We start from the raw sequence: 11961 nt of genomic DNA on the forward strand, positions 1-11961 counted from the left end.
CCACACAAGGCCCCCCTCTGGTCACCTGCGTGGGTTTGGGCCAAAGGAAAGGCGAGGATGCACGCACACACAAAAGAAGAACAAAAACGACAGCTTTCTAACCCCAAATGTCAAATGTGGCAGAGGCGCTTGGAATAAAAGCTTTTTAAATTAGTGAGAAACTTCCTCAAAACTACAGAAAGGGGGTATTGTCGGTATCCTTAAAAGCACTTCACAGCTGAGGAGAGTTTAGGCAGCTTGGGAGGCAGCAGAGAGCTGAAAAAGCTCTTAGAGCACTTGGCTGTAGCATGATCTTCAAAATAATGCCTAGTTTATCATAATTAGCATCGTTCCAGACCGTCAAACCCGTGAGGCACAGAAAACAATGCACTCTTCAATATTTTATTAAGGAGTTATGGTAAATTGCTTGACGCATAATTATGTGAGCCCAGCAGATTCTGTCCTTACCGTCTCCTCCTACATCCCATCTGCCCTGTGTGTCCAAAGTGTGGGTGACTGAAGTAGCTGTGGGGGGGATGAGGAATTATTCTAGAAAATTATAAGAAAACTTGTGATGTAACAGTCCGAGTTGCACTTCTGCTGTTCAGGCCAATGCTGTTACATGCGTGGCCACCAACAGAATGAGTAGTAAAAGACGAAAAGAGGGGAAAATATAAAATTAAAAGACCTCTGTGACATTAGGAAGTGCCCAGAGGTATTTCAGTCTGGCAGAGCTCACTCCTGGCTGGGGGGACTCCGGAGGATACAGTCAGCCAGGAGAGGTGAGGAGAACAGAGGGGAAGACAGTAGTGTGGTAGAAAGAGGAGTATTTTTAGGGTGGTCTGTTATCTGCAGAGAGGAGGGCTTCTGGTATCACAGCCGGGTCACATCGCTGAGGGGGGAAACAGCACGGGCTCTCTGCCGAGACGGTAGATAAGGAGGAACAGAACAATGAAACCTCTCTCTCTCTGCCTCTCAAACACAAACTTGTAGGTCCACAAAGGCACAAATACACACTCAGAAACTCGTAACCACATCCACAGGAAGACACACTGCAGCTTCACTCGCACACATCCTCTTGCAAATACTTCGAAACCCTCACACATGTGAAAAGATCACACGAGAATGGAGCCTCAGAGCTCCACGAAGTGACCTGAGAGAGCGTCGTTGTTCCGGTGACGGACAGACAAAACCAACGATATCATGAAACCTCTTCGCTCAACGGTTATTTTATCTCCATCTTTCTCGTGCTCTCTCCCACTGTCCCTCTCTCCTCCATTGTAGCCCAATGGAGATATAAATGCCAGCAGAACAGATGGATGGAGAGAACATCTCATCACTCTGGCTTCATGTTTATGCAGTCGCACACAAACACACTCCACGTGCTCACACATGCATATACACTCTGAAGCAAGATGCTGATTGGGATTTCTTCAGTCATCAAACTGACACATCAAGCATGGCACACACACACACACACACACACACACACAAACATACACTTTTGGTGTTGTGGTGTGTTTTGATGTAACCTTCTGTTCACTTCCTCCCTTTGTTTACACTGAACACACAAACGCGGACGCACATCCACGCGCGCACACACATGAATTGAGTAACTCGCCAGACAAGCAGCTGTTATGGAGAGAACTGGGTACAAACGAAGCGCCTCTGACAAGCTAATGACGCTTTGTCGACCCGAGCAGTTCAATCACACATGCTCACACCGCACAGATTTAGAAAATATGACTATTATCTGTCACATAACCTGGAGAATATCAGTCTAGTTGTATGAATATTAAGTGGTTTGAGCTCCCAGTACGATGTAAGTGTGCTGTGTGGGACTGCAAGCCAAATGAAACCCTAACTCGCTCCAGGAATATCTTAGTGAGGCTTTGAGGGAAGATCCTTTTTCAACACCCAACACTACCCCCCCTACACAACCACCACCACCCACCCAATCAAATCCTCACTGGCAATGCGCTGCTCCTCATCTCTCTTCTCTGCTTCTTTTGTTCATCTCTCAGCCGCCCACACACCTACCGTCCCTCGGGCTTTTCTCCTCACACACACACACACACACACACACACACACACGCATTTACATTTGGCTACTTTGTATGTACTTTGCTTTATTTCTTCCTGTCTTCACCATTTTCCTCCTCACTATTAGACTCTTGGAGATACTGTACGTGCATTAATGCAGGTTCACACTTGCACATATACCAACACACACACACACACACACACACACACACAGGGCCTATATTTAGTGCTTTTCAATACAGATGTGTGGGCAGCAGCCATCTGGGGCCCCAAACAGAACAAAAAGTAAGTCTGTGTGTATGTGTGTTTCTGTGGGTGTAGATGTGTGTTTGTGTGGCGTAGGGCTAAGGGCCAAACTTAAAGTAGGGGTCTGAGGCTGGGGGCCTGTTGCCGAAACCCCCTCTAGAGAGCTGAGAATCTCAGGGGAGAGTGGGAAAAACATCCCGACGGTCATCAATCAAAACTTCGGTGACACAAATGACCAGAAACAACGGACCACTCTTCATCCATGTCACTGTGTCACCTCCGCCCCACAGCCATGTCCCACCCACCTGCGCCGCTGCCCCATAGGCCCTCGCCGTACGCCGCACGATGCGATTGGCCAGCCGTTCCCTGAGCGAAATCGTGATCCGCTCTTGGCTAATTGGGTCTTTGTGATTGCGCAGTCTGTCGTGGCGGTGGGGGAGAATGAAACGTGAAAACCGTATTATGGTGGATGGGGGAAGAGTGGCAGGTTGAAGCAGGGAGATCGTTTTTGGCGTCTCAAAGCGCCAGATGCTCTTCCTGGGTCCATTATGATGCCTTACAGGGGATCGAGATGGTTTCGGCATAGCAACTGTGAAGACACAAAGCGAGATGGAGACCGGCCCAAGATGGAGAATCACACAGACACATACATGCAAATGCAGGCACACACGTACTTACACATGCACTCACACATACAGTCCCCTGTTTTAAAACAGCCTACTTGAAACCAGACTGAAACACTTGTTATTCAGTGCTCTTTGTTGGTCTGTTTCAACAGAGATCATCAGAGCCTACCTTTCTAGATATTAAACAAGAACTAAACAAAGTGGCGTGCGTCTCTGTTTCACCTTCCGTGGCCATCAGACAGGGAAAAACCCCACTAGATCAATGAAAATGAAAGTCTTTGCTTCTTCAAGCTGTGCCCCCATCGAGAGTGATTGTTCACCGGAGTCTTTGAGAGAGGGAGAGTGTAGGAGGACAGGTCATGAGCCTGCTCTTTGTTTGCTCCACCATGCTTCAACACAAGGCCACAGTCCTGCACCTTTAAGTCTTCTTCAGGGGTTCATAGATGAAAATATTAAAAACTGTGGTTGACAGGGGGTGGGGAATTTTGAAGTCTTATTAGGCTTAAAATATCTGACGGCCTGTACTGACACATCCCTGATCAATCACTGGGTTCAATAGCACCATCAACAGGTGGCGCTGCAGTCACACTCTTCAGTGTTTACGCTCCTCAGGACAAAGAGCTTGCGACCATCTCAGTTGCTATGAAGGCAAATCCAGGCAGTCCAGCCCTTTGTTGGCAAATAGTGACACATTCAGGTTTTGAGATTCATGTCACAGGTTTTCATTGCTCAGTTTAACTTCCTTGTATCTAATGGACAAGAGCGTGTTTTTAACCGTTTAAAGTTCAGGGGTTTCAAAGTGGGGTCCCAGCTGGTCCTGTCTGGGGTTGTTCAGGAGATCATGGAGGGTCTCCCAACCTCACCATCATTTTATCTATTTAAAGTGTCCACAGTCAGAAAGTATTTTGATTCTTTCCAATGTCCCCTGTTTGTATCCCGAGAGGCCACAAGTAAATCAACCACATTATACCCACAAGCTCCTTAACTTGACTTTTTCTTTTTTTTTTTTTCTTTTTTTAAAATTTTTATTTAATATTAACACAAATATAACTGTGGGGATGACACACCGATGCTGACATGGACCACAGGACTGTGTGTTATTTGGCTCATGCCGTTTGAATTACCATTAAGGGAAGCATCTGAGTGGAAGAGACCGCCCCAGTATCCGCTGCTGCATCCAACTCGCTTTCACACTTGGGTTCATTCACACACACTTTTCCCACCGGGATGGAGCCGCCTCAGCCTGCGCGCAGAGCCAGCGGGGAGCACGCACGCTTCCACACGTCGGCACACATGGCTGCAAATTTACGGCGAACATTTTACACGTTCATCTGGATAATAACTCTAGTTTCAAGTTCGAGGACGAGGATTTATCCGCCGAACGAAGGTAAGTGAGGAGGGGAATGGTCTTGGAGCCGAGCGACACATTCGGGTTTTCCGCTGACGGACGGTGGGGAGACACCGGCTGCGTGCGCTCCGTGCGCGTCCTGCGGGATGGAAAAAGAGCAGGGCGAATATGCATGAAACTTGAACAGAAGTTGGATTTCTGGGACGTTTTCACAATTATTGGTATTTCTCCTGGTTTCTGGCAGGGTTGTGCCTTCAGGGAGTTGCAGCTGTTTGTTCTCTCCTTCTAGCGCTGTCACGAAAATCGTTTGTTTCTCGGATATTTTCACATGATGTGGCCACTGTAGCGCACACTGTAGTGAACAGTCTAATGACTTATGACTTATGTTTTTATTCATGAGCAGTTAAAGCTCAAAACTCATACTTTTTGGTTGTTTCTTTATGCATGAATCAGATTAGTCGCCTTCAAATCAGTGTGAGATTTTGAAATTTTATGGATATTTTACAGCCTAGATCTATCTGATATTATGTAATATAAATGACCATAATTATTACAAATAATTATAGACTAAAGCAAAAAAAAAAAAGAACTAAGGCAGACCTCCTGCCATTTTCATTTGTCCCAGTCTTAATGGTCACTCTTCTGATAGTGTGGTCAAATCTTCCAAATGGCAAAAATGTAACTTATTTCTCACTGTTAAATACTCACATTTATTTGTTTTTTATTGAAACAGTGAAGGCTGTTTTCTCTTAAACCACCTGTGTGTGTGTATGTGCATTTCAGTGACCCTGCTGGATACCAGGACAGTGCCAGGAGAGCTGAAATGGGCAGCCAGTCCTTCAGAGGGAGGGGTGAGTGGGAGCCTTTTTTTTTTATTATTATTTTACAGACATGGTCTCTCTTTGGAAAACACACACACACACTCTCTCTCTCACACATGCACACACTTGGTCTGGAAACTGTAAATAATCATCCCACAGATTTTGAAATGTGCTGTTGTTCACCAAGCCTAAGTGCTAATATGAGAGTGCTGGCGTTGCGTTTGGCACAAGAAAAGGCATAAACCAGCTTGGTGGTGGGTGTCATTTTTTAGGGATTTTTTACTACCATGTTGTTGCCAGAATAAATCCTGGAAATATCTACTTCATGTCATCTCTTCTCATCTATTTGTACTTTTTATTGTTGGTACATTGTGATCTGCCATCCGCACATCCTCTCTCTCCCTCCCGTTTGCTCAGTGTCTCTCTCACCTCTTTGTTGGTTTTAGAGTTATTGGTGAACTTGACTCCTATTTTCTTCAGTCACCATGCTCTCATTCTCTCACAGGCCGCTTGATTGACGGGGTCCTGGTCTGCACGCACTGAGCTTTTGATTACAGGCACCCCCCCACCTTCCGCATCTCTTAGTTACACACACACACACACACACAAAAACACTATTTCTGTATGATTGGGGCAAGTGCAAAGCGGTTTTTTTCTTCTGACAGCTGTGATTTCTGTCTGCTGACAAAGACTCCAAAGGAGACCAGACAAGGAGGCATCATACCCCATGACAGCTTTTTTTTTTTACAGCTCTCTTCCCCACAAAGACACACATATATAATAAACAACACACAGCACACAAAGACGCAACCATGTGCTCATGCTCATGCTCTTGCTTATGCATGGACGCTCTTATAGTCACATATTGCACATGGAGGATGCAGTTATACTAAAGAGCTCCACCAATGCTGGATTTTTGAGGCCGATACCAATGTTAGTGTTTCAGAATAACAAAAATGTGACAGTGATATATCAGCTGAAATTTAAATATGAAATGTTATTGTGACACATGGCATCAAGATTTTCCAAAGTAAACCTCATTAGAAATTAAAATGTAATTTGTATGTAAAAATGATAAGATTGGCACAAAAAACATAAAAATGCATTCGAATTAAGAGAAATTAAGTTCAAATATGCATGAATATGAAGTCAGTAGAATGTCTTTTTGCACATCTGCCAACATACACACCAATCTTTATGTCAAAATGTCTGTGCTAAACCAATATCAGCCAATAAGATTGGCCCTGATGACATATCGATCAGGCCCAATTAGACACACACTAACACACACCTCCCCCAACTCACCCACACACGCACACACACACACACACACACACACACACATTCTGTCATCCTCCCTCTCTTTTGCCCTCTTTCGACATGGTGCATTTAGTGTGTATACAGCTCTCGCTAGTAGGGAGACAGCAGATTATTATTCAGTGGCAATAAAAAGCCAATTTGGAGTTGGGAGGCTCAGCGGTCATTTGAAGGGTCACAGTACAAGGCAAATAGTCAGCCCTATTGAGATGGATGGTGCAGTGAAGGATGAGCCTGTTTCACTTGTACGAAAATGTGCCTGTAAAAACCTTGGAGTCGCAGCAAATCTGAACCACTGTCCAGTGCAGAATATTGATGCGAGAACGGGTGTTAGCCTGTGAGGTTTCAAACGACAGCCGTGAATTAGAGCATGCTTCTCCACATCTGAAATGTTTCTCTGCTCTGCCCACCACTCCTGTAAGAGTATATCTGTGTTAAGGCTTGTGCCTCCTAGGGCTAAAGATTAGAGTTGGGTGATAAAGTTAAGGTGGGGTCAGACTTTTTATTATGTCATCGGTCTCAGTTCATGCCATCATGACAGTTGTGTGTGCATGTGTGTGCTTTTTCAAATATGTGCCATGCAGCCTCTGCCAGATTCTGCTCCTCCAAATTCACCATTAATACTGTTTCCACGCTTTGCTCTTAATATTTTTAATAGGCAAGACAGGAAATTTAAGGGAAATCAGCAACACCGTTGGTAAAAGCAACAAAAATGGCCAAAGCACAGGTTAAAAAATCTGAAAACCCCAGTGGGATAAGAGTTGCACTTTGAAAGACCCAATGGAGGCTTTATTCTACACTACCTTTATTCTCTCCAGATGCTGTATCATCTGCAGCTGCCACCAAGGACCTTTCTTTGTTGGTACATTCAAGTACTTGTCAGAAACTCTGACGTCTGAAACTTGAGTATTAAAAATACAAGACGCTTCCATAGTCACATTTACCTTCTCACAATACGTCTGTGCATAGTTTTTCTCACAGGTTTCATTTTCTTACAGCATCATTTTAAAAGCATTACTACTCCGCAGTGAAATATGGGAAAAGTTTTAAACCTCTACCACATGACAATTTCACAACTTAATGTTCACTGATTAAGATTAAGATTGAGACAGTTTTCTGCAAATTGATTTTCCTGCCCTTGACATGAAGTGAAACCAGTGGGGATTAAATCGAAATATTTATGGAACGTTTTGTGAAGTGGTGCTCTGTAATCTTAAGTGTGCACACACAAGTCAAAACATGCATAAAAGTATATGCCCTCACAAGTGTAGCGATACAATTGTATGTGTCTTCATTATTTGCAGTGGGAAGAGGTGAGTATAATGGATGAGAAGAACATCCCCATCAGAACATACCAGGTGTGTAACGTCCTAGAACCCAATCAAAACAACTGGCTGAGGACAGACTGGATCCCTCGGTCCGGCGCTCAGCGGGTCTACGTCGAAGTCAAGTTCACACTGAGAGACTGTAACAGCCTGCCAGGGGTCACCGGCACCTGCAAGGTACAGGCAAAGAGAGCGTAATAGTCACTGTATGGTTTGGAAGCAGTTTTACAACAAGAATTTATTTTCTTTTCTTGACTTTTTTTTTAACATGTTAACTTTTATGCTAATTAGTCAACGGACAGACTGCTGCTAATGAGGCTTTATTATATATTACAGCTGCTGATTATTCAAGCTCAAACCCCCTCCTTTAACTCATTATCATATTAAGAGAAAAGATGAGCCCTGATGATGATAAATAGACATTTTAGTCTCTTTTTTTTTTCCTGTCTCCTTTGTCTTGTAGGAGACATTCAATCTGTACTACCACGAGTCAAACGAAGACAGGGAGAGCTACATCAAAGAGAGCAGCTTCATTAAGGTGGACACTGTGGCAGCAGACGAGAGCTTCACCCAGGTAACACTAATCAACTGAGTCAGGCTTCCAGTTCTTTATCCCTCCTCCACTCACTTTAATTTGCTCTTATCTTGAAAATAAACCCCCCTGGCACTTAGCAGTTATTTCTTTATTTGTTTTACAAGCATTTTTATCTTAGATGCCCATTTCGCCATCCCTGGAATTTTGGCAGGGAGTTTTTGCTTAGTCCTCACTAAAATTACTTCAGATTTTTAGCATTGTATGCGTTAGAGCTTATTTTACCATTGTAATCAATAGAAGTAAGTCTGGACCAGAGCCAAATGCTGAAAGCGTGAAGATCAGCCATGGTTCAATAGCAACTCCCACTTTAGGTTAAACGGGCAAATTGAATTAATAAGAGCTGACACACTTTACTGCACATTTAATTAATCTGACTCCTGTCTCTTTCCATCCAGGTGGACGTTGGAGACCGCATCATGAAACTGAACACTGAGGTGCGAGATGTGAAGGTCACGACCCGGAAAGGCTTCTACTTGGCTTTTCAGGATGTTGGCGCCTGCATCGCTCTAGTTTCCGTCAGGGTCTTCTACAAAACCTGCCCGCTCACCATCCGTAACCTGGCAACTTTTCCCGACACCGTTACCGGGGCTGATACGTCTTCTTTAGTGGAGGTCAGGGGGTCTTGTGTCAACCAATCAGAGGAGAGAGAGGAACCTAAAATGTACTGCGGTGCGGATGGAGAGTGGTTAGTTCCCATTGGTGGATGTCTCTGCAACCCAGGATATGAAGATAAAGGGGGAGCATGTAAAGGTAAGTGATGCAACAGAAATACTTGACCATGACTTGTTGTTTGTTTTTTTGATGGTCTGGCTCATCTTGCTATAAGCTCTCCACTCCCCCGTGGGTCGCCACTTCTAAGTCCCCTGTCTCTGTGAGTAACAATCACGAGTGCTCGACTTAACAAGCTGCTCTATAATGATGGAAAACATTGACAGAGATTTGGTTTGTGTACTCATTTACACCTGCTCCCTTATTTTGTGGGTTGTTTCAGTTATTTCCAAACAATATGTTCAGAAGTGTCTGTCTGTCTTAAAGGGGCACAACCGACATGTTTGCCAGCTGGTAATTGATTCAGGCATGCAGTATGTTCATAGCAAAATGTATCCATTCACATGTTTTTTCCACCCATTACAGAATGATAGTGAATTGCATCACAACTTTGTGAAGAGCAAATGTTGTTTGGAGATAATTAAAATTATAATAAAAGAATCCAATGCAAAATGTAATCCATTGCAGCAGAATTGAATTGTTTGAACATATTAGAAGGGAATAGGTATTTAGATTTTTTATTGCGGATATGATTTTGTATGACAAACTCAGACATCTAATAGGAATAATTTCGTGTAATGCGCTTTTTCATTTTCTTGCCAAGAGATGGTTAGCTTAGCCTAGCACAAAGGCTGGAAATGGTTAGCCTGGCTCTGTTCAAAGGTAGCAAAACCCACCTAGCAGCACCTTTAAAGCTCACAAATAAAATACATTAAATCTTAAGGATGGTCTCTTGGTTGCCTTGCAAAGGTCATGGTGTCAACAAGCCTCCACAGGGTTTCTGCACTCAATACTCAAAATACTCAAACACACCCCCATTAAACCACAACTTGTCATTTTTAAATTACGATTTTTTTATGGACTGTACTCATTAGTGATTTTAGGGTACTGGTAGGTACTAGCTGTTTCCCACTGTTTCCAGTCTTTATGCTAAGCTAAACTAATTGTCTCTTGACAGTCATGAGAGTGGTTGCGAGTGATTTTTTCATCAAATGTTGTTCCCAAAATGTTGAACTAATACTTATAATATTTAAGTAATAATAATACTCAGCCATACTAGTTGTAGGAGGAGGCGGTAACAATTATTTTGAGTCAAATAACTGGAAGACATTTTAGTGTAAAGTCAATAACTGACAGTAATCATTCTATATCACTGAGTCTGGGTATACTATCATGTCAAGTATCCATTAAATATTAAGTATCCTTCACCTGTTCAGTTTATTCGTTATCTTCAAGCTGTACACAGAGTTTCAAGTGCTGCTAATAATTATTATTTATTAGTAGAAGCTCTCAGGTCTCAATGTGAGGTGTGCTGTCATAACAACAGCCATCTGGACAAAAATGCCTTTCTATCACTTACAAATCTGGTCTGAACTTTACAGTAACAAATATGCAAGCTGTTCACACCTCTCACCAACATACATGTGGCACGGATGACGTGTAATGTTTGGAAGTGACTGTTGTGATAGTGAAGACTACTAAATGTGTGTGTGTGTGGGAGAAAGTGGGGTGTCCGAGGGACAACAGACTTGGTGGAGACACTTTTACAACACGGTTTCACTCCCCCTGTTCAAGCACATACGCAAGAGACGTACATGTTCACTGACACACGCACACTCACATTCGCAGATGGACAGAGCCCAATAGAGAGACAGGGTGAAACGACTCACTGATCTGCTCCCTCAGTTTTATTTATGAAGCCTATCCCAGCAGGCTAATTGTATAACAAACAGACCCATAATTCAAAGAGAAAAGAAGAGATGCTGGGAGAGAGAATGAGACATGGACATAAAGAGAGGGGTGCAGTTGGTGCCAGCTGGTGATAAAAGGGAGAAAAAAAAAACTTGACTTTTTTTCTTTGCAATCGGAAAAGCAGGAGCCAAAATTCTCAACGTGACAAACGTTCTCTAAAATCTTCACCCCACTCGCCCCGTTTGTTCCTTGTGAAAAGAGGAGGAGGTTTGCGGGGTGGTCCCAGAGGCCTGAAAGATGTTCCTCCTCAACTAGATTTAGGAGAGACCCTTGACTCCGTTGAACCTCCAGCAGATGTGAAGTGCCATCTATCTATCTGCTGCTCTCTTCTCCGTCTCCCCACTCTCACTGCCTGTCAGGTTGTTGGCTGGGCTCAGCTGCCTCAGTGGAAATCCATCAAAGTCTGGATGAATACCGAATGCTGCTCAGCGAAAACTCTGACCCTGCAGTATTGGATAGACGCCTTAACGCGTCTCCCATTTTAAGTTTGAAATTCGCAGAGAGAAAGAGAGGGGGAGGGCAGAGCGGGGCGGAGGGGGAAAAGCAGATAGATTTGTGAGGAGATTTAGATGATCTGCCTCTCCTCCTGTCACTGAGGTCAAAAGTCTCCTGGATCTTCTGGGCTCACATGTCTTCACTCAGTCAGTATAACAGACATACGCAGACAGACAGACTGAGTGAACATAGCCTGGACAGAGACACTGGTCATTACAGGCTGTGCTGATTCTCAGCAGTAAATGCAGACAAAAGGGGAATCATGTATCCTCACTATATGGGCAAATTTCTTAAAGAAATAGTGCAACATTTTGGAAAATGCACTCATTCTCTTTCATTCTGAGAGTTAGAATAAAGGAGTTGAGGAGGTGACTGCTCACACCCAAAAACAGTAATTACCCTGAGAGGTGAGAGTTGGTTGGGGCTCTGATATAACCATGTCCAGTTTCTGAAAAAAAGTTTCCTAAATTAGCGTTACATCTCAGTCAGCGATTACTCTAAGGCAAGTTCTCTCAGTGCAGACATCACCTGATTATAACAGACAGTAACAATGCATGTTACTGATGAGATGCAGTAAATTTATCAGGTCTAAAAGTAGTGCACAAGAACAGGAAGTGGGAGGGATGAGCAGTGGAGACGATCAGAG

General features: G+C 43.7%; 1 protein-coding gene across 1 annotated transcript in view; it reads left to right on the forward strand.

The window, feature by feature from the left end:
• Positions 1–3341: 3341 nt before the first annotated feature.
• The window catches only part of LOC139629449 (ephrin type-A receptor 4-A-like), a 26391-nt gene continuing 17771 nt past the window's right edge, over positions 3342–11961 (forward strand). The window contains exons 1-5 of the mRNA XM_071492057.1: positions 3342–4281; positions 5026–5093; positions 7685–7882; positions 8169–8279; positions 8696–9050. Of these exons, the coding sequence (XP_071348158.1) occupies positions 4122–4281; positions 5026–5093; positions 7685–7882; positions 8169–8279; positions 8696–9050 (892 nt within the window). The 5' untranslated portion in view covers positions 3342–4121. The remainder of the gene's footprint in view (positions 4282–5025; positions 5094–7684; positions 7883–8168; positions 8280–8695; positions 9051–11961) is intronic.

Source organism: Trachinotus anak, unplaced genomic scaffold (assembly GCF_046630095.1).
Source record: "Trachinotus anak isolate AG129_WGS33_773 ecotype Australia unplaced genomic scaffold, CSIRO_AGI_Tana_v1 ptg000012l, whole genome shotgun sequence".
Classification (NCBI taxonomy): Eukaryota; Metazoa; Chordata; class Actinopteri; order Carangiformes; family Carangidae; genus Trachinotus; species Trachinotus anak.